The 24,301-nt window shown below is 41.2% G+C and overlaps 1 protein-coding gene across 1 annotated transcript in view; it reads right to left on the bottom strand.

Moving 5' to 3' along the window:
• LOC124709078 (dnaJ homolog subfamily B member 12) overlaps positions 1-24,301 on the bottom strand; it is a 128,115-nt gene that overhangs the window by 64,845 nt on the left and 38,969 nt on the right. The window contains exons 3-5 of the mRNA XM_047240729.1: positions 8,008-8,086; positions 5,179-5,324; positions 1,786-1,923 (exon numbers count right to left, since the gene is read on the bottom strand). Of these exons, the coding sequence (XP_047096685.1) occupies positions 1,786-1,923; positions 5,179-5,324; positions 8,008-8,086 (363 nt within the window). The remainder of the gene's footprint in view (positions 1-1,785; positions 1,924-5,178; positions 5,325-8,007; positions 8,087-24,301) is intronic.

Raw genomic sequence — 24,301 nt, 5'->3', positions numbered from 1 at the left:
TTGCGCGTCAACATTGCTTGGCAACATGCCACACGGGCAGCCATGTGGTCGTCCGTCAGCATTCGTGGCACCCACCTGGATGACACTTTTCGCATTTTCAGGTCGTCATGCAGGATTGTGTGCACAGAACCCACAGAAATGCCAACTCTGGAGGCGATCTGTTCAACAGTCATTCGGCGATCCCCCAAAACAATTCTCTCCACTTTCTCGATCATGTCGCCAGACCGGCTTGTGCGAGCCCGAGGTTGTTTCGGTTTGTTGTCACACGATGTTCTGCCTTCATTAAACTGTCGCACCCACGAACGCACTTTCAACACATCCATAACTCCATCACCACATGTCTCCTTCAACTGTCGATGTATTTCAATTGGTTTCACACCACGCAAATTCAGAAAACGAATGATTGCACGCTGTTCAAGTAAGGAAAACGTCGCCATTTAAAGTATTTAAAACAGTTCTCATTCTTGCCGCTGGCGGTAAAATTCCATCTGCCGTACGGTGCTGCCATCTCTGGGACGTATTGGCAATGAACGCGGCCTCATTTTAAAACAATGCGCATGTTTCTATCTCTTTCCAGTCCGGAGAAAAAATATCGGAGGCCTTAGAACATGAATGCACCTCGTACAGCTAGCACTTCTTTTAAAGAAGACTACTGAAGGGTCTAATGAAGTATATCATGGATAGCCGCGGGTAGTAATGAACTTGTAATGATAATAGTCTTACGGCAGTTAATTGCACACTTGACAGCCATTTAAATTTCTTTACAAGGCAATAAAGCAGAATTAAGTGAACTTCAAAACTTTTACATAAGTGGATACAATCTGATATTGTAGCTACTGTCTCCAGGCCAAGTTGATGTTTCTTCAATGCCACTTTTCATTTAATGAACTGGTATCTATTCTCAGAGTGAAGGGGATGGGCTTCACAAGCCTATTGAGGTAGGCGGCCTAAATTTTCTATACTAAAACTGAAACAGGAACAGGAACATTTTGGCCGAAATGTGATCTGGAGAAGGTGTAGGAGAATCAGCAGAAAAGAATCTGCCCTGTACAAGAGCTGTAAGAATCAGTAGAAATCCATATTCAGGACTCGTAAGGCTATTTTAATTTTGTTATAGGTGGTATCTGCACAAGGAAAGAGTTGACATAGACAGCATAGATATTTTCAACTGTGTGTATGATGATGAGTGTTGTCAGTAATGAAAATGTTTTAGTCTATTAGGTATTTTCAGTAGAACAAACACATTTACAAATCTGACTAGCAAATAACGAATGACATTTGCTTTATTGGTAGAGCTAATGAATGACTCAAAAGAGTAAATAGTGAACACACTACCAACTCTCTCTCTCTCTCTCTCTCTCTCTCTCTCTCTCTCTCTCTCTCTCTCTCTCTCTCCCCCCCCCCCCCTCCAATGCCCCCCTCCCCACCCGTAAAAATATTACTATCAAATATGAATGAAAATGGTATCAAATTACCTACTTACTGGCATCCCAACTGTTTACAAAAACCACACAGTCATCCAAGTGAAAACTGACCTTTAAATTACTTATTACATTAGCTATAATTATTATATTTACCACCTCTAGATTTTTTAAAACCTGCTTAAGTGGCCCATAGAACTGAACCTCAAAACATTACTTCATTAACATACTGATGAACAAAGGAAATTCTACAACAAATTCAGCTGCAAGTCATGGCGAAAGCCAGGTACATGACCCCATGGGTTTGAGGAATTTATTACATGCATACTGACTCACGAAACAATCACAGACTTTTCTACTGTACCTTCAAATCCTCTTGTGTAATTGTATTCACGATGACTATGCCTGTTGGACTGTTGCAACCTCTCTTCTTCTGACCCATATAAATCATACTGTTTTCGTTTCTCTGGGTCTGTTAGAATTGCTACAGCATTTCCCACAGCTATAAAGTCAATTTTTGGAATTAGCTTACTATATCTGTTTACAGAAATTGGAATCTACACAATGTCAAATAATCTTCAACAGGAGCACACTTATTAATTATTTGCCTTTGCAAACAGTTGTACTCACAAAATTACCAAGAAGAAGGAAGCTCAACATTCAACACTGGCTCAATGATAAGATTCGTTCTTCAGTCAATTAAACACTGCAATTTAGATTGTTCTTATTTTGGAAAAAAACACAAATCAAACTTTTAACAGAAGTTCATTCTCTTTCCAATGAAACTTAGTTGTCAGAATGAGGGGAGGATGGGGAACAACTGTTGTAATGAAGCTACAGTAAAAAGCATAAAATGGAAGTTTTAAAAGCATGACAACTTTTAAAAATTTGAAAATATTTTCATAACATTAATGTCAACATTAAAAAACACAGTACATAAAAGGAGAGAAAAATAAAGTATTCACTATCATTCATCTACATTCTTGTTTAAATAACAATGACCGTCTATATGCCTTGTTTCCAAACAAACGTAACAGATAGCACAGTACACGCTCGATATAATGTGGCTGTCGAGGAGCATGCTTTCTTTACTCCCGTGTTATAGTGTACCCATGGTATCTGAGAGAGTTGTGTAATGACAAATTACACCTGTACTATACTGTACTTGAATTTAAGGATCATTAGAAGCAAAACACTACAGAAACTTACCAAATAGTGTAAAGCAATTACACAAATTTCAGTCAAACATCGATCAAACAATAACATGAGTTTCATGTCATATACAACGTACATTCTATCAAATACAGTACAACAATTTACAACATTGCTTGGAAGTTACAATACGTCATTCTTTTATTGCTTTACAGATGGCAGTTAGTTTTCTTTGTCGGGTCATTTCATGCAGTTTCATTAAACTGTATTGTTTTATGCTCATCAGGTACAACAACTCAGTTTGGTTTTGTTCACTTTGTCACTCCATCCACATGATCACTTCATCCAATATTTCAAGTGTACAGGGATCATCAACTATACTTTCGTCTTCAGCTTCATCATCCTCATTCTCAACTGCTTCGCTACTTGTATTTCAAACAGCACCGGTAATGTCATTGTCATCTGTGGTCTCCAAAATTGGCTCTTCATTGTCAATGACTACGCAGCTGTTCAAGTTGCCAAGACCAATATTGGGCATCACACGTACACTGGATGCCACTGCTGTTGGAATCTACACCACTACAGTATCCGCGTGTTGCAGTTTCTTCAATGGAACACTTGTTCCAGCAATTCCTAATAGCAGTTGGATCAATGCTCTGCCATGCCAGGCCTGCTGAATATGTAACTCTCTTCAGATTTACTACTCAAATGAGCAGTTCGCAGCAACAATGAGCCTTAAATGCTTTTATGATCCCTGATCCAGCAGCTGAATTAATACCATCACATTTTTTAACAAAAACAAAGTTTTTATTTGTCCATCTTCAGATTGCAACACATCAGCAGGTGAATGAACTGGACAGTGATCAATGATGAGTAGAGCTGCTTCTCTCAGTTTAAGTGACCGTAGGTGCTTTCTCGCTGACAGAACCAATTGGTGAAAATGTCACTTGTCATCCAAGCATTCACTGAATGCCTGTAAGTGGATTGTAATGTCTGGTTTACATGGTTGAAACATCTCTGACTTTTGCTTTTACCCACACAAAGAGATTTCAATTTATGACTACCCAATTTATTTCCTGATTTTTTGTGTCAAGAGTTCTGGCTGAAAGCAATCAATAATACAAAGCCCTTTCATCATAATTATACACTTTTAAATCACTTAAATTTTCATTTACCTTTACCTTGTGTAGAATTGCAGGAAACTGTGAAGCAAATTCACTTACGCAAGACCTTGCTTCTCCTTCAATGGTCATTTGGCAAATTCCATAGCAACATTTCTATCTTGGAAACTATTTGTCGGAAGCTATAAAATCTTTATTCTCATGTAAATCAAAGTGAAATGTTTCAGAAGAAGCTTTAATAACTGACAGGAAAGTGGCACACCACACTCCTATGATAAACTAGTTTTAGTTTCACCATTCTTCACACGGTCAATAATTGTTAGTTTATTATACACACAACATCGTTTCTGTTTCTGTAGCATCTTTAAAAGCACACCGAAATCTACAAAATGAATGAATAATTTATGATCCACATGATGGTTGTGCTCATTTCGATTATTGCCAAGCACCACTGCATAGCCAATTCATTACTGCATCATTATGTTAACCATGGAATCAAAGATTCTGTACAGCAACAATCCTGATGTGTTGATAAAACAAACCAAAGTTTTAGTTTAATCACATCCATGAGTTTCAGTTATTGTTTAGAGAGCTTGGAGGTTGCAGCAGTTAATTATAATGGAGAAAGGCTACATGCAGACTGTAATGCAATTTTTTTCAAGCTGGACTACAGTATATCAGGCTTCTACTGTATCACTTTTCTATGGGCAAATGGCAATATCTCCAATATGCAGAGGTGATCACTGTTACCACATTATTTGGTAACAAATTTGTTAATTACCACAGTCATGTTTTTACTCAGCAGACATAGTAAAGTAGAACTGTTTTACACATTAGCTTCTGTAGCTGCTACACAAAAATGAAATCCAAAAGTCCCCGAACCCTCTAACACTATAAAGGAAATTTATAAATATCTGATTTTTGCAGAATCAAACCTTATTTCCATTAAGTCTTATAGTGTCAGTTGTATGAGAAAAACAGACTTGTCACCAATACACAGTATGATGGCTTATTAACTTGAACAGCGAATCTTATCTCCACTGTTTCTGGCCACTATCGCCGGACTGCATACAGGGGGGAGAGGGGGAGGCGGGGGGGGGGGGGGGGGGGGGGAGGGGGGGGGGGGGGGAGAGGGGGAGGCGGGGGGGAGAGGGGGAGGTGGGGGGGAGGGGGAGGCGGGGGGAGAGGGGGAGGCGGGGGGGAGAGGGGGAGGCGGGGGGGAGAGGGGGAGGCGGGGGGGAGAGGGGGAGGCGGGGGGGAGAGGGGGAGGTGGGGGGGGAGGGGGAAGCGGGGGGGAGGGGGAAGCGGGGGGGGAGAGGGGGAGGTGGGGGGGGAGGGGGAAGCGGGGGGGGGAGAGGGGGAGGCGGGAGAGGCGACTGTCTCCATTTCACATTAAGAAAGTTTGTTACATCTAAACACAACAATAAATGGGATGCAATCATTGTAGTTACAAATGCACTGAAGTTTTTACCAAAAGTACTAACCTTTAAAAGCTTCATTGGCACCAGGACATTTATTTTTATCTGGATGAAGCAACAAGGCTAGCTTCTTATATGCCTTTTTAATTTCACTGTCAGTAGCATCCTTCGACACACCCAAAATTTCGTAATAATCTTTACATTTTTTAACCCTATACAAAAAGGAAAATGACTATACAATATATTCAGCTCGACTGACAAAAACAATATATGAAAACAATATAACACGATTAAACACAACCACATATGAAAGAGCTGCAGTCACTGTACCACATACCTGTTAAATGTCATGAACTTTTTTTTCGTAATTCAGCATAATAATATCTCACTTTGCATGCACACCTGGATACAAACCTCATCTAGACTTACCATGCATTCAGCAATATACACCCCAGCAGTTCCTCCATTTTTTCTAATGTTGTCCACCCAGCTTTCATTAGTTAGCCATGGAATCCAGCAAAGAATTTGCATGCCCCCATCTAATATTTATTCCCTTAGCTAAACGTCCTAGCCACCTTTCCCATCAATTTATTTGTCATCCTCTCCCCTGCCTCACCCCACCCCCTTTCCCTTGGTAATTTTCAAAACACTTCTCTATTGTTCACTGAGAAGTCAGATTTTAATGGTTTTCACAATCAGAGACCATATATCATCATAAATACAAATTGAAGATACACACTGACTGCAAACATATCTTTCGAGATACATCAAAAGCTGCTTCAAAAACCCTGTACTGTCATTTGACCATTGGACAGACACCCATATGGGCGACATGATAATAAGCATCCCTGGCGTAGAGAAACAACTTAAGGATTTGAAAACAAATAAATCATTAGGTCTGGATGGAATCCCAGTTCAATTTTACCAAGAGTAGTCTAGAGCACTGGCCTCTTACCTACCTTGCATTTATCATAAATCTCTCGCCCCGCATGAAGTACCAAGCAACTGGAAAAAGGCACAGGCGACTCCAGTACATTTAAGAAGGGTAAAAGAATGGACCCACAAAATTATGGACCAATATCTGTAACTTAGGTTTGCTGCAGCATCCTTTAACATAGTCTCAGTTCAAATACAATAAAATTTCTTGATACTGATAAGTTTATGTCCACAATTCAACAGGTTTTAGAAGGCATAGCTGGTGCAAAACTGAGCCTGCCTTTTTCTCACATGATATACTACACACAATGGTTGAAGGGTAACAGGCAGATTCCGTATTTCTACATTTCCAGAAAGCATTTGAAAAGTTGCCCCATTGCAGGCTGTTAACGAAGGTACGAGCATATGGAACAAGTTCACAGGTAAGAGAGTGGCTTGAAGACCCAGTAAGTTGTCCTTGATGGCGAGTGTTCATCAGAGACAAGGGTATAGTCAGGAATGCCCCAGGGAAGTGTGACAGGACCGCTGTTGTTCTCTATATTCATAAATCAGGGTGTATATGCAGACAAGAAAAAAAAATTCCCAGATTTCCCGGTTAAAAATAGACTTTCTCCTGGGTGAAAACGCACTTTTTCTCTGTTAAACTGACAGTATATTTTCTCTCTGAACTGTATAACTTACCAAGGCTTTGAATGGTTATGGTTTTATACGCGGGCATAGAATTTCTCGGCACATTAGAAAATGAAACTCGGGGAAGAAAACATGTTTTGGAAAGATCTCAATGCGCAGCAACATGCACACTGCATATTTTCGTATCACAAAAGTACAAATTCGAATTCCACCAAACACCTCATGTTACTTTCTGAAGCACTGAAATAGAGATTGCGATGCGCTTTTGTAAGCCACTCATAGGTCATGTCACGTGGTCTCGCCAGCCGATGACAATGGATATTCAGAGCTTATGACACATGATGTAGTCAGCCAATGGCAACATCACTGTTAAGTAGCACGAACACACAAACAGCAACAGTTAACGGTTTAAATTAATATACATAGTGTTGCTACAAGAAAAGGAAAGCTTTCACATATAATATTGGTGTCTAAGGTTAATACAATGCAAGAGAAGCTAAGCTTTCACATATAATGTTGGTCTTTTAGGCGCGTATTACACTTTAAGATATATCACACAAATGAGCCAGTAAAATTTTTACTAATGACATAAATGTCTGATCTTCTGGGCTCGAAATTCTTCTAAATGACTTTTCATCCGCTGGTTTTTAAATGAGAGTCAAACGCTCTGTGATATAAGAAATTCATCTTACCATCTCGCACGTAGTTCATAGTTCAATTTACTTTGAACATAATGCTTTTCAAACCACCACTCGCAATATTTTACCGTGACCTGTTAGAAACTTGTTCGTTTCAGGAGTTGCCGGAGAGCGCCAACAAGCGTCACAGCGCTTGCATAGCTACGATGACTTAGGAGGCCTGTATGTACATATGTGTAAAACAGTTGAAAATCTTACATTATGTCATAAAAGAAACAAGACATTGGAATTTCGTGAACCATACTAAAATGTACACATTTAAAGTTCACATTCGTATGTCCAAATTCTCAATTAAGTAGGCCTCGACCTGATACTAAGCTATTAAATGTGGTTTTTGGGATGCAAATTTTCTTGGAGTACCAGTACTGTGTTATCTCATGTTTGGCTCTTTATTTTGGCATAATGCGATACCTGCTAGAAGATGAAAACGTGCACTTGAAATGCAGCGAATAGTTGAAACTAGCCAATAGTGCAGAATTAAACACGTCTCTTTAAATGTATTGAATTCGTTTTACTCTGCATCCAGCTCTAACCACTTTTATCAAGCCTGCTTGAGTGTATGCCCAAGTTACACTTTCAGATAGGAACTACAGAATCATATGCTCGAACAACTTAACTACAAATTAGTTACCTTTTAACAGCTTCCATTTGCTCTTTGTTGTAATCTCCTCCTTCTTGTTGACTTGGTTTAGATTCCTCTTTCTTGGAACCTGTAAAAAATATTAATAGCAAATTAATAGGTGTTCACTACAAAAGATAGGTGGGATTTCATATATTCTTTCTCAAATACTATAAAAATCTTTATTTATTTCTATTTCTGTAAGCTTGCAAACTACAAGAACAAAATTATTGCTTTCAGGTTAAAAATACAATCACAACTCTAAACTCTCAACTCTTTCAAAATTTAGAAGGAACTTAGTCTTACAGTAAAACTGTTCTTAGAACGCTTCAGTATCCAATTCTGATTGCAAATGTTATTAGTTTAAACATAAATTAATGTAAGTACAAGTTAGTAAAGAATTGCTTATTACCATTGTTAAGTCATAACATCATCCTGTCAAGAAAACAATGTTCAGCAACACACTGCTGCTAAACCTCAAAATCTCAAGCAGTGACAAATTATTTTAGCATGTATCGCAACTTGTGCTGCCCTGGTATCTTACCTTCCATCATAGGCATTTTCCTAAATCTGAAACAACTTTGATCCATCATTGTCTCATGAAAGTAAAATCTGAATGACTGCCACCCTTCACTTTGTGGTATATGTTATCTCTTAATATAAAATTTACTGATTTTACAAGCTAGGAGGAAAAATTATTTCACTCAAGAACAAACACTAGATTTCAATCATTTTTATGAAGAAGTATGACCATGTTTAATTAATGGACTTCTTCTAGGTCTCTCACATTCTCACACATCTATAAGCGAATGAACTTGTTACGAACATGAACTTAAATAACTAAGTACACAAACAATGAAAACGGTAAATTCATCTTATAAACCTTGAAATTTATAGAAATATCTGATAAATCAAACAAATGTATATTTTAAGTTTGTAAACATAAAAAATAATACAACACAAATAGGGTAGCAGCGTATGTTCAAAGCACTCATGGAGTGGTGCTTGTCAGGAATCGATAGTTGTATCATTTAGGGTGATGAGCCCTTATGGCAAGAACATAAGTGCAGAAGACTAACCTAATCTCCGACAAATAACCTCTGAGCAACATGCAATTGAGGGAATGAAATACCATGAACAGAAAGTGGAACATCAATTACAGCATATGGGCACAATGTGTCAGCTAATTTATGGCATGCATAGTGAACAGAATCAAGTTATTACGTGACTGTGGGTTGTCACACATTGTCAAAATAATGACTGATTGATAGCACAAATCAAAAATACTTAAAATATGATGAAACAAGTATCAACAAATATCGATACCAATAGCACATAAACAACAGACATGCTGCACTGTTATATTACAGATAAGAGGAAACAAAGACATTTATTAAGTTGCCACTTACTGGAGAAACAGATAATTAAAAAAATAGCATTCATGTTTGTGTGAATGTAATATGTACACAATCACAAAAGCACAATTGTATGCTATTACTTCATCAGTGTGTAATGAGCCAACAGAATTAAAATCTTAAAGACTAGTATAACATATCAGAACTTGTCGGCTAAGGTGAACAAATACATATCATACACATGTTGATGCAATAAATATGTAGCCTCATATGCAATAAAATAAACATTGTAAACTGCACATAACTTCTCATATGACATATCAAAATCCTTGGTGCCAGACAGTCAAGCAGATGAAGTATTTCTCGATTTCTGAAAATCACTTTACTTATTGTCAAAAGTACAATCATATGGATTATCAAGTGAAATTTGTAACTGGATTGGACTTTTTGATACAGAGACCGCAGGATGTTGTCTTGGATGGAGACTCATCGGTTGGGTAAAAGGTCTCACAAAAGAAAATTAATCAGGATCCACTGGGGAGCCAAATGATGACACTAGGCTGGATACGGATTGAGACTCACTCTGGCTTCTGAAAGTACTTTGGATGTGCCCCAGGGAAGTGTGTTAGGCCCCATATTGTTCATGCTGTATATTAATGACATTGCAGACAATATTAACAGTACCCGGCTTTTTGCTATAATGCAGTAGCTTTCGCAACCAACGGTTGCGTCATCAGGAAAGAGGGAAGGAGAGGGACAGACGAAAGGATGTGGGTTTTAAGGGAGAGGGTAAGGAGTCATTCCAATCCCAGGAGCGGAAAGACTTACCTTAAGGGGAAAAAAGGACAGGTATACACTCGTGCGCACACACGCACACGCACACACACACACACACACACACACACACACACACACACACACACACACATACATACATATATATATATATATTTTCAAATCAGATTTTAATAAGGTTTCAGTCGTTCAAAGACTGGCAACTTTCTTTAAATGATCAAAAATGTAAAACTGTGCACTTCACAAAACAAAAGAATGTAGCATCCTATGACTACGAAATCAATAAACCACTTCTTGAATCAGCCAACTCATATAAATACCAGGGTGTAACACTTCGTAAGGACAAGAAATGGAATGATCACATATGATCAGTCATGGGTACAACAGGTGGCAGACTTTGGTTTATTGGTAAAACACTGGAGAAGTGCAATCAGTCTACAAACAAGATTGGTTACAAATCACTCATGCAACCAGTTGTGGAATATTGCTTAAGTGTGTGGGACCCGTACCAAAAAGGACTAACAGGGAATATTACAGATAAGGTCAGCATGACTGGTCCGGGTTTGTTAGATTTGTGGAAGTGTCTCGCAGAGATACGAAAGAAACTTAACAGGCAGACTCTCTAACACAGGTGTAAACTATCTCGAGAAAGTCCACTAACAAAATTTCAAGAACCAACTTTAAATTATGACTCTAGGAATGCACAACAATCCCTTAAACATCATTCACATAGGGGTCATGAGGGTAAGATTACAATAGCACAGAGGCATTCAATCAATCATCCCTCCTGCACTCCATACATCAATGGAATGGGAAGATACCCTAATTACTGTTACAACGGGATGTACCCACTGCCATGCACTTCACTGTGGTTTGCAGAGTATAGATGTAGATATGGATAGTGTAACATTATTCTTTTTTAAAGACAAGCATTACACTATCCTTAGACACAGATGACTGCTGATGAACTTAGTATTAGAAAGTAGATATAGGCAGTCCGCTCCTGAACTGATTCATTGAGACAGAGCACAAGCTTGGATTAGGGACAGATGCAGAAGGAAAGCGGCTGTGTCCTTGGATAGGAACCAGCCTGGCATTTGCCTTAAGCGATTTAGGGAAACTGTGGAAAATCTAAATCAGGACAGCTGGACATGGGTTTGAACCGCCGTCCTCCCAAATGAGAGTCCACTGTGCTAACCACTGTGTTACCACACTCGGTCCAATTAAAGAGCTACCTTCTTCTAGTGAGTGAACGGCTGGTGACTTGGAAAAATGTAGTGATAGCTCTTCAGGTCAGAAATGTGTCTCGAGTGACATCAGTGACTGCAAACAAGATTGAAAGGCAGGCTGCTGCAACAGTATCCCACACAGCATGCTGAAATAGTCAGTAAGGCAAAGACCATGTTGCGGAAAAATACACTATGATGATGCATATGTACAGGTGTGGTAATAAAGACCACACTCATACTCTAACTTCTTACAGAAAAAAACTTACACAACTGAAATGTTGTCCCCTTCAATGCAGTTCCCTCCCCAATCCCTGCATTGCTCCATGCGAATTTTCCATTGTTGGAAGCAGTGCTGCAAGTTTTTTTGTGTTATGCTGTTGAGGAGGCTCATCGCTTTTTCCTTCACTGTATCCAAGGATTCAACCTGGTTCCTTTGAGTGCAGACTTCAGTTTTGGGAAGAGAAAGAAGTCACATGGTGCCAGATCAGGCAAATACAATGGATATTTCATCATTGGAATGTTGTTTTTCACCAAAAACCTTTTCACGGACACTGCATTATAAGCTGGCACTTTGTCCTGATGAAGAATCCATGAGCAATTCTTCCACATATCTGGTCTGCTTCATTGCACATGTTCACGGAGGGTTTCCAGAACAGTTACATAATTAGCTTGACTGACAGTCTGATCTTCAGGCACCCCATCAATGTAGTTAACCCCTCAGATATCAAGGAACACTATTATCATTGTTCTGAATTCTGATTTGCTCATGTGCTCTCTGGATCGTACTGGAATATCCATGTTCCATCACACATAGTTACTTTGCTGAGGTTTCAGTATCATTTTCAAGAGTGTCAACACAGTGGTCCATTCGATTGTGCTTTTGCTCGTTTGTGAGGATTCTATTGGCACTACTTTAGCACAAACTTTTGTCATACCCATATCATTGTGCAAAATCTGTCTGTTTCCTTATTGACGCAGGCAAGTTCTGAAATTGCTTGAATGCTCAGGCGGTGGTCTTCTCAAACAATTCTGCTGACTCACCACATTCTCAGAGCAGGGATGGTCTGATTTAGGATTGTCTTCCCTTCTGTCCTCTAAGCTCTTAATCCACTCAAAAACTTGTGTATGAGATAAGACACTAATCATCAAACTTGTTTCCACACATTGTAAGTTTCTGTTGCAGATTTTCCAATTTTTGTGATGAATTATATGTTAACACATTGTTCCACTTTAGAACAAAGCATAATTCTGATGGAGTTCAGATACACAACCCATTTCTAAAAAGGCTCACAGTCAGATTAACAACCACAGCGGTGTGAAATTTTGTGTGTGTGTGTCAGGGAGAGTCCCAAGGTTATTCCTCCACTCTTCTCTTTGTCATAGATGAGGCCAGAAACATGCACACAACAACCAGTCCAGTTTCTTTATTGCCACATCTCACATGTGGTCCTACATCTTACAACCCCCCCCCTCCCCCCTCACGTACCACTAACAGAGGGTCATGAGGGTAAGATGAGAATAATTACAGCAAGCACAGAGGCATGCAAATAATCACTCCTCCCACACTCCATACGAGTGGAATCGGAAGAAACCCTAATTACTGGTACAATGGAATGTACCCTCTGCCATGCACTTCACCGTGGTTTGCAGAGTATAGATGTGGGAGTGACCATGCACTCAGTGCTCTTGGCTCATTCACTGATTCTGTTTGCAGTTCAACTTGATACTGTCTTGACTTGAGTGCTCTCCAGTCTAATTCGGCTCCCCATGAGCTTTGTTCATTATTATAACAACAATATGTATATTACATTATTGAATTTTACATACATATTACTGCATGTATAGAGTATAGCACACACTATGAGTAGATACATTATCATGTTAGGTATTTAAAAAATGCACTTCCATAATAGGTATTTTAATGTTTTCACATAACATTTTTCAATGCTGCAGGACATAAGTCAGCCACACAGATTTTGCATAGAAGAATTAAGTGGTATACGTATCATTTTAGCAAATTAAACAAAAAAATAGGAAAATCGTGTTATTGCCAACTTCCTGTTCTTCTGGCTGCTTATCAAACCTGAAGTGACATCCGATGTCTAAGCATCAAACACTACATCTGGAAAAGTGTGGGTCACGAAGTTGATCAAGACTACAATCAACTGACAAGTCTTGTGCACCCATTCATGAAACTGTTTCTCGTGAATCACTCTCACTAAGGTCTGCTTCCAATTTCTTCTTCCTGGAGTTCGGAGTGAGTCTCAATCTGTATCCAGCCTATTGTTGCCACTTGGTTCCAACTAGATCCTGATTTATTTTCTTTTGTGAGACCCTCACCCCCAACCGATTTTTGTTCGCAACAATCCACAAGCAAATCTGTTCATGTTATCTATTAATGTTATAAAGTTGTTAAACAAAATTATGACGGATACACAAAATTTAAAAAGTTCGTAAATATGGTTTGCTCAAATTATAATTTACAAGTTTAGAAATAATATCACACTCTAATGTCCAGTTATTTGATAAGATAGAAAATGAAATGACCTCTGCAACCGCACTTATGAGTGGACAACTATAAATAATATTGGATTCTGTGCACTCACTGAAGGCACATTATATATCTGAGAAGACTCAAAAGTTAAGTTGCAGACAGGCACAATTGAAAGACACTTACACAAAGTCAAAATGGAAAACTACTGATAAGGTCAAAAGAGCAGTTTTATTTTTCAAAAACAGTATTGGCCTTCAACGAACTTTTTGAAACGCAAGGAAGTTAAAAGAAATACTAATCATCAACCAATACCACTGCAACAAGCGGGAAATCTTCCATTTGGGCAGAGTTTGGTGATACCATCAATCAGCTTGACGGAAGCCACGAGCTGTGATCTCCAGCAATTGTCAACCACATAATTTTGAAAATTCCTGGCTGAGTAAAACTGTGTGCCTGGCCACAACTCATATGTTGAACATTTGCTTTCACAGGAAGTGTTGTACAAACTAAACTATACGAGTATGGCTCATGACCTGTCATACAGCTTTGTTCCTACCAGAACCTCACCTCCAACCTTAAGTCCAGCATACAATAAAAAAATCTACCAGGAAATTTAGAATCAGTGCACACTGCTGCTGAGTGCAAATTCACACCGTAGATAATACACTATGTGATCAAAAGTATCCGAACACCTCCAAAAACATAAATTTTTCATATTACGTGCATTGTGCTGCCACTTCCTACAGGTACTCCATATCAGCAACCTCAGTAGTCATTAGACATTGTGAGAGAGCAGAATGGGGTGCTCCGCGGAAATCACGAACTTCAAACATGGTCAGGTGATTGGGTGCCACTTGTGCCATATGTCTGTATGCAAGATTTCCACACTTCTAAACATCCCTAGGTCAACTGTTTCCGATGTGATAGTGAAGTGGAAACGTTAAGAAACACGTACAGCACAAAAGTGTACAGGCCGACCTCGTCTGTTGACTGACAGACTACAGACAGATGAAGAGACATCTATCCAGACAATCACACAGTAATTCCAAACTGCATCAAGATCCACTGCAAAGTACTATGACACTTAGGCGAGAGGTGAAAAAACTTGGATTTCATGGTTGAGCAGCTGCTCATAAGCCACACAGCATGCCAGTAAATGTCAAACGACACGTCACTTGGTGGAAGAAGTGTAACATTGGACCATTTAACAGCAGAAAAACGTAGTTTGGAGTGACAAATCATGGTACACAATGTGGCGATCCGATGGCAGGGTGTGGGTATGGCCAATGCCTGGTGAACGTCATCTGCCATCGTGTGTAGTGTCAACAGCCAAATTCGGAGGTGATAGTGTTATGGTGTGGTCGTGTTTTTCATGGAGGGGGCTTGCACCCTGTGTTGTTTTGTGTGGCATTATCACAGCACAGGCCTACATTGATGTTTTAAGCACCTTCTTGCTTCCCATGGTTGAAGTGCAATTTGGGGATGGCAATTGCATCTTTCAACATGATCGAGCACCTCTAATAATGCATGGCCTGTGATGGAGTGGTTACATGACAACAACTTCCCTGTAATGGACTGGCCTGCACAGAGCCCTGATCTGAATCCTATATAACACCTTTGGGATGTTTTTGAACAGTGACTTCATGCCAGGCCTCACCAACCGACATTGATACCTCTCCTCAGTGCAGCACTCCGTGAAGAATGGGCTGTCATTCCCCAAGAAACCTTCCAGTACCAGATTGAATGTATGTCTATGAGAGTGGAAACTGTCATCAAGGTTAAGTGTGGGCCAACACCATACTGAATTCCAGCATTAATGATGGAGAGTGCCACAAACTTTTAAGTCATTTTCAGCCAGGTGTCCGGATACTTTTGATCACGTAGTGTATATTATCACGTTTATTATGAACAATTGTAGATAATTTCCGGCATCAGAAAATTTAATTTCAATTACATTCTGGTTTTTATTATATATCTTGTTTTCAAAAAACATGAAATGTGAGAAAATAAGGTGTTTATTTTATTTTCCAACTTGATAGAAATATTCAGAATTTTGTAATTCTTGAAGTTTTCCCAGTGAACCAAGTACTCCATCATCTTTTGGGTGACCATCAGTGAGATTATTAATTCTTGTTCCAGTATTTCAGCTGATAACCTTACAGCCCAAAGTGAATTGCTTGCAAGATTTTTTAAACAACTTCAGACAATACTGTGAAGTAAACAGGCTTACCACACACTACTATGTGAAATGATTTAAAAATCTTGCAAGTGACTCAACTTGCAGATGTTTATAAGGTTGTCAGCTGAAAAATTGGCCCAAATATTGTTAACATCCCAAATGCACAACCGAAATACACTGTTATAGGCATGCATATTCAAACACAGAGATATGTAAACAGGCAGAACTTGGCATCGCAGTCGGCAATGCCTATATAGAAGAACAAGTGTCTGGAGCAGTTGTTAGATCGGTTACTGCTGCTACAATGGCAGGTTATCAAGATTTAAGTGAGTCTGAATGTGAAGTTGTAGTCGGTGCATGAGTGATGGGACACGGCATCTACGAAGTTTCAAAGTGCGGATGAGTGTACCATGAATATCAGGAGTCCAGTAAAATGTCAAATCTCCAACATCTCTGCAGTCGGAAAAAGATCCTGCAAGCATGGGACCAACGACAACTGGAGAGAATCATTCAACGTGATTGAAGTGCAACCCTTCTGCAGATTGTTGCAGATTTCAATGCTGGGCCATCGACAAGTGTCAGCGTGCAAACCATTCAACAAAACATCTATATGGGCTTTCAGAGCCAGAGGCCCACTCATATACCCTTGATGGCTGCCTCACCTGGGCCCGTCAACACCAACATTGGACTGTTGATGACTGGAAACATGTTGCCTGGTCGGACGAGTCTCATTTCAAATTGTATCAAGTGGATGGACTTGTAAGGGTATGGAGGCAAGCTCATGAATCCATGGACCCTGGGATTGTTCTAGCTGGTGGAGACATGTAATTGTGTGGAGTGTGTGCAGTTGGAGTGATATGGAACCCCTGATATGTCTAGATACAACTAACAGATGACATGTACATAAGCATCCTGTCTGATCACCTGCACCCATTCATGCCCATTGTGCATTCCGACGGATTTTGGCAATACCAGCAGGACAATGCAACATCCCACCACATCCAGAATTGCTACAGAGTGGCTCCAGGAACACTCTTCTGAGTTTAAACACTTCCACTGGCCACCAAACTACCAGACATGAACATTATTGACCACATCTGGGATGCCTTGCAACATGCTGTTCAGAAGAGATCTCCACCTCTGCTTACAGGTTTATGGGCAGCCCTGCCGGATTCATGATATCAATTCCCTCCAGCAATACTTCAGACATTAGTCAAGTCCATCCCACATAGTGTTGCGGCACATCTAAGTGATCGCGGGGCGTCCTACACAGTATGAGGCAGGTGTAGCTTTTTTTTTTTGGCTCTTCAATGTATGGTAGAATATTCATAATTTTGTTGTGATACAGCTAATTCTGAAGACAAAATTTAGGACTTTTGGAAAACTCAGGCTACAGGAGCAGAAACTTAAAATTATTGATCCCATTTCTTTGTTCTTTGAAAATAGGTTAGAGTAAGATAAAAATACACAGATGTTAACCTCAAATTAAAAAGCAAGATACCTTCCTTTCTTTTATTTTGGTAAGTGATTAGCGAGTGGTGGGTCATAAAAAGGAGCTAGCTCACCCCAGTGAGTGAGCGGTTCCAATTTGATCCCTGACAAGAACAGTTTTGCCTATTTCTGGTGACTTTTATAAACTGAATGTAGAAATTATAAAAGAAAATGAACATTGTAAGCTGAAAAAACAATAGAGTAATCCTATGCTTTCAATACAATGTCTTTATCTACAGGCAGCTGTTGGTATATGTTTTCATTGATGTAGTTAGTGAGACTTACGAATATAATTAATGTCAACATATGTAATCAAGTATTATGCAGTAGTAGTGTCCAATATATACAGCTGCACGTTATAGACTAAGTAACCAATCAACTACCTTCCACACCAAATACAATTAGACTAAGAGACTTCACTATTTGTTTTTATTTAAACTTCGTGGTATGTAGGCATTCTTTTGTACAAAACCTCTGGTTTCTAAGGTATGTTTGTTCACTGAGGACGTTATTAGGTCAGCTATTAACATAACTATACACCAAATTCCCTCAATCTTCACAGTTTTACCTTTATTGACTGAGGATCATTTGTAGATTACTGATCTTTGAATCTATTATTGAGCCTGTTACTTATTTTTCCCACGATAAAATTTGTTTCAACTTCCATGATGGACTATACTGTATGTATGCTTGATTGCATGAAGGGTCAAGCCTTTCTTGGGTGGGTTGTTGGAGGACCTTGTCAAAGTGATGTCAGTCTGAAAACTTCGGAACAGACACTAACTCCCTCCCACTCCAGCTATAGTAAAGGTGCACGGCATATTTTGATTTTATTTTACTAATTCTTGAATGAGCTTAGTTTCCTCTTTGGCTTAATATATTTCAGTATTTTTTCTGCCTTATAATTCATTGATTACAGCCACTTCATTTTTTATCACAATGTGTGTTTATTAATTCTTTGACAATCAGATAGTAAAAAAAACATGTTATAGTTTCTAGTGATCATGTACTTGTGTATCCCATGATAGTTTTATTTGATATGAATTATTTCAAGAGTTTCAGCCAATTTTCAATATCCTCCAAAATTATGTGCCCAGTCATACACAAGTACAGAGAATATATACTCAATTACTTCTTTACCTCCACTGCCAAATTAATCTATTACATACTGTATCTTCCAAAGGCACATAAACAAAAATTAAAATTTTGCTAGCTTTTGGCTGAATCCTTTTAAAAGTTAAGAGTACAACCAAAAACACACATACACCCCTACAACTATACTGTGCAAACTGAATACATTGTACTGTAACTGTAGTTCTGCAGCATTACCAGGATGTGGTGTTATGTCATGGGAAGAAATGAGGCCAGGAGCAGAAAGGAGGGTTGGAAAAGGAGAGCTGAAGGCTGGGAGAGAGGCAGCTGGTGCACTGGATAAGAATGTGACACAGGCACCAGTGGGGAGTTCTTGCCGCACATAATAATGATGGGGAGGGAGTAGATTGAGAGGAGGCGGCACAATAAAGGAAGGGGACACTTTGGCGAGGAGAGGACTGGTGCAAGATGAGCGATGTCAGAGTCCTGGGGCAGGGTGAAGGTTGGGTTGGGTTGAGGCAGAAGGTGAGGTTTGGGCAGTGGTCCTCATCATCCAGTATCTTTCTGGACTAGAACAAATTAAGAGCATCAATTATTTATCATCGTGTCCAGAAATGAGGACCATCCAGTAGCAGCACATGCTGCTGAGCAGAACAGGCTTATTTCAAAGGCTGCTTCACATTGCCTACTGCCTGGAGCCTTTCCCAACACTGGATTCTCCGGACTATGCAGATGAGGGTTGTCATTACAATATATCCTTCATTTGCATAATCCTCCTGGGCTCAAAATCCACTGCCACCAGCCGACCTCAATGTTGACCCAGAACCCTAATCCCACTCACACTGCCCTCTTGCCTGCAGTCTCCCCTTCCTCTTTTCTGTCACCCCGTCTCAAACTACTACTCCACATCACAGTCATCATGTGCCACATAAACTCACCCACTGGTGCCTTTGTTGTATTCCCATTCCATGCAGTGAGAGAGAGAGAGAGAGAGAGAGAGAGAGAGAGAGAGAGAGAGAGAGAGAGAGAGAGAGAAAGAGAGAGAGAGAGAGAGATCTTTACTCCTGAATTATTTTTATCCAACCAGAACTTTCCACTGCTGTATGAATATAATGTTAAATACATCTGGAATATTACAATGACCGCACTCATTAATCCTCACTGTTAGAGGTGGTCACTTTAATAACAACAATTTTTAGTGAAGTGCAAACAACCTATTAAGTCACACTTGTCTGAATTGAAAATTGTAGGCATTATTGAGATTTTTGTGTTTCAAAGTAAATATTGTAGATCAAGCAGCATTAATAATTGAGTTTATATTGATTATAGCATTGTGGACAGATGAATTTTAAAAATATTAGTCATAGTAAATAATATGAAAGATACACTTTGGTCAGATTCACTAGCAGTTGATCACTGACAAATGAAACATTAGGATGTGTTAAAGACTCAAACTGGGTTGCTAAACATATCTCAATAATGGTTGGTTGTTTGGGGTTTAATGGACCAAACAGCAATGTCATCAGTCCCTTGTTTCAAATGTGGTCCATTCCGCTAATATGACATCTCAGGAAAGTCGGAACAATAAAATGGAAAAGGCTAAAAACGTGAAAGTGCAGTCATGTTGTCAATGGTAAAAACAAACTGAGGGAAGTCAGCAAGAGAACGAACCCAACGCTATGCTGAAGCAGCATAGGCAAGACCACCTGTGACTTAAAAGGTGCAACCGCTAGAATGTAGAAGTACGTATGGGAAAAGAAGACTAAAAAAAAAGGGGTAAAAACAGAGTAAAAGGGGAAGAAAAGAGGATCTCGGTCAGGGAGGTGAGTCGGGAATCTCCAAACACGGCTTACAGTGGGAGACACCCAAACACTCACCGCCCTGCCCCAACTGCAGAGAGAGATTAAAAACCTTAAAACTGAGAATAAAAACAACTTTCCCGGAGGAAACCGAGAACCAGAGAGACCATCCGGGAATCGTCAACCAACATCAAAGGTAAAGTGTGGGGGAGTCTGTACTTAGCACGCAGAGCCAAAAGAAGGGGGCAGTCAACCAAAATGTGGGCTACTGACTGGAAGGCTCCACAACCACAAAGTGGGGGTGGCTCATCACGCAAAAGAAAACCATGGGTCAGCCTGGTATGGCCAATGCGGAGACGACACAGTGTGGTCGATTCCTTTCGGGAGAGGCGAAAGGAAGAACGCCACAGGCCTGGTGTCACCTTAATCGCACGAAGTTTATTAGACAGGGGAGTAGCCTCCCAAGAATTGGCCCATGACTGTGCGAAGTGGGATTTGATGTGAAGCCGTAAATCCACTGCAGGAGGGGTTACAGAAAACGGGGGGTAAGTGACTGCTACCCCAGCCAAACGATCAGCGAGCTCATTACCTGGGATACCCACATGGCCAGGGACCCAAAGGAAGTCAGTGGAACAAGCAGCACGCTGAATATCAGCAAGATGGTCATGGATGGCAGAGACCTAGGGATGGCGCGAAAAACACCGGTCAATAGCAAGAAGGCCACTCATCAAGTCCATACATAACAAAACGCGGTTGTGTTGGGACTGTTTAATAAAGGTAAGGGCCTGGGGCCTGGGAAATTGCCATCAATTCCGCAGTAAACACCCCACATGTAGGTGGCAGCAGATGATTTTCCGTTCCAGCAGAGGACGTGAAAGCATACCCCACATGATCAGCAGATTTAGAGCCATCAGTGTAAAAAACAACAGCATCCCGAAACTCCCATAAAATTTGGCAGAAAAAGGAACGGAATCTTTCAGACCTCGGCAGAGATCCATCCAAATTCGAGGCCAAGGAACTAACCAAGGGGGGTGGAGGGGAGGGAGCGAGGAAGACAGGACAAAGAAGGAAGCTGAAAATCATGGCAAAGAGACGTGAGGCGGAGCCCAACCGGTAAACCCGCCCGAGGGCGGGAGTCTGGTGGGCGACGTCCATGGTCTGGGAACAGGATAGAATATGAAGGATGAGTGGGAGAGGAACGGATAGCGAGTGCATAAGACACCAGAAGCTGGGACCGCCGAACAGAAAGGGGGGGGGGGGGGGGGGGGGCATCCCAGCTTCAACCAGGAGACTATCAACAGGGCTAGTAGGGAAGGCACCCATGGCCAAACGGATACCACGATGGTGGACTGGATCCAGCACGTGCAGTGTGGAAGGAGCAGCTGAACCATAAACTTGACAACGATAGTCCAAGCGAGACAGAACTAGAGCATGATAAAGACAGAGAAGGAGGGAACGGTCTGCACCCCAAGAGGAGTGGGCAAGGAAGCGAAGGACATTGAGTTTACGGAGACATCCTACCTTCAGAAGTCTGATATGGGGCAGCCAAGTGAGCTTGTTGTCAAAAAGAAGACCCAGGAAACGAAACTGTGGGACCACAGGCAATCGTTGTGCATCGAGATAGAGCTCCGGATCAGGGTGGATCGTAGTACGGCGACAGAAGTGGACCACTCGCGATTTTGAAGGAGAGAATTGAAACCCGTGTGAGAGGGTCCATGCAGAGGCATGCCGTATAGCTCCCTGGAGCTGCCGTTCTGCAGATGCCATCGAAGAAGAACTAACCCAAATGCAGAAATCATCCACATACAGGGCAGGGGTGACCAAAGGACCGACAGAGGCCACAAGTCCATCGATAACAATGAGGAAAAGAAGGACACTCAAGACAGAACCCTGTGGGATGCCCGTCTCCTGGGTCTGTGGAGAACTAAAAACAGTACCAACTCGAACTCTGAATGACCGATGGAACAGGAACTGGCGGATAAAAATCGGGAGTGGGCCCCGAAGACCCCACTGATGAAGGGTAAGTTAAGATTTGATGGCGCCAAGCCGTGTCATAGGCCTTGCGAAGGTCAAAAAACACTGCAACCAAATGGCGGCGCTGGGAAAAAGCCTGCCAAACTGCGGATTCCAAGCGAAGTAAATGATCGATTGGAGACCGTCCCTCTCGAAAGCCACACTGGTAAGGGGACAACAGATCCCGAGATTCGAGGACCCAATTGAGCCGACGGGCTACCATCCGTTCAAGTAACTTACAAACAACATTGGTCAAACTAATTGGCCGATAGCTGTCAACAGACAGGGGGTTCTTACCAGGCTTAAGGACAGGAACCACAATGCTATCCCTCCACTGAGAAGGGAAGTCACTCTGGAGCCAGATACGGTTAAACACCCGAAGAAGATGTTGCCGTTGTGGAGCACTGAGATGTTGAAGCAGTTGGTTATGAATGGAATCTGGGCCAGGGGCCGTATCATGAGAAGAAGATAGAGCAGAAAGAAATTCCCATGAAGTAAAAGGTTTGTTGTAAGATTCTGACTAACAAGGGGTAAAACATAAGGTGGAAGCTTCAGCCCTCTGTTTCTGGTGAAGGAAAGCAGCTGGATAGGAGGCTGATGCTGATGCCACTGCAAAATGGGTCGCAAGATGTTCTGCAAGAACTAATGGGTCCATACAAAGGCCATCTGGGAGGTGAAGGCCTGGCAGGGTGGACTGCCGATGGCAACCTTGGAGAGAGCCAAGTGTAGCCCATACCCGTGACAGAGGGACAGTAGAACCAAGGGAAGAAACAAATTATTCCCAACATATCCACTTGCTCTGTGTGATTAAATAACGGGCTTTAGCACGGAGGCTTTTAAAGGTAGTGAGGCTGGTTACGGATGGGTACCTCTTAAAGTGTTGCAAAGCTCGACAGCGATCACGGATGGCAATGGCAATGGCAATGGCAATGGCAATGGCAATGGCCGTACTCCACCATGGGACTTGCCGGCGACGAAATGGTCCAGATGAGTGCGGGACAGCAAGGCTAGCAGTGCGAACAATCACGTCAGACACGTCACGTAGGACGTCATCAATACAACCCGACAAAGAGGGAGAAAACACAACCTATGCAGTGTATAGAGGCCAATCGGCGCGTTGGAAAGACCAACGAGGTAACCTGTCCATCGGGGAGCGGGAAGGGAGCGAGATAATCAACGGGAAATGGTCACTATCACAAAGGTCGTTGTGTGGCGACCAGTGTAATGAAGGGAGGAGAGAGGGAGAAGAAAGAGAGAGATCAATGGCAGAAAAGGTACCATGACCGGCACTGAAACGAGTAGGGAAGCCATCATTAAGAAGGCATAAGTCATCGTCTGCAATAAATTGGTCTATGAGAAGACCTCGTCTAGATGGAAAGGCACTGCCCCACAAGGGATGATGAGCATTAAAATCCCCAAGGAGGAGGAAGGGAGGAGGAAGTTGCTGAAGAAGGGCAGTTAAGGCAGCAGGTGTAAGAGTCCTCTCAGGAGGGAGATAAAGATTGCAAATCGTGACCTCAGAGTCTAGGTGGACCCTAACAGCAACCACTTCCAATGTAGTTTGAAGAGGAATCCACGTGCTAGCAATATCTGTACGGACCAACGTACAAACGCCACCAGAAGCCCGCAAGGGTCCGACCCGATTTCGACAGAAAACACGGAACCCACGGAGGGTCGGTGAGTGAGCATCAGTAAAATGAGATTCCTGGAGAACCACACAAGCTGCTGAGTAGGACGAAAGAAGGGATTTCAATTCCGGAAGGTGACGATAGTAGCCATTACAATTCCATTGGAGAACCACATAACGATGATGTAAATGGGGGCTGAACATGCTAAAGCCAGTCATACCACCGGGTCCC

The sequence above is a fragment of the Schistocerca piceifrons genome, chromosome 1, assembly GCF_021461385.2.
Source record: "Schistocerca piceifrons isolate TAMUIC-IGC-003096 chromosome 1, iqSchPice1.1, whole genome shotgun sequence".
Lineage (NCBI taxonomy): Eukaryota > Metazoa > Arthropoda > Insecta > Orthoptera > Acrididae > Schistocerca > Schistocerca piceifrons.
The sequence above is the reverse complement of the archived record's forward strand: the minus strand, read 5'-3'. Positions and strand labels throughout refer to the sequence as shown.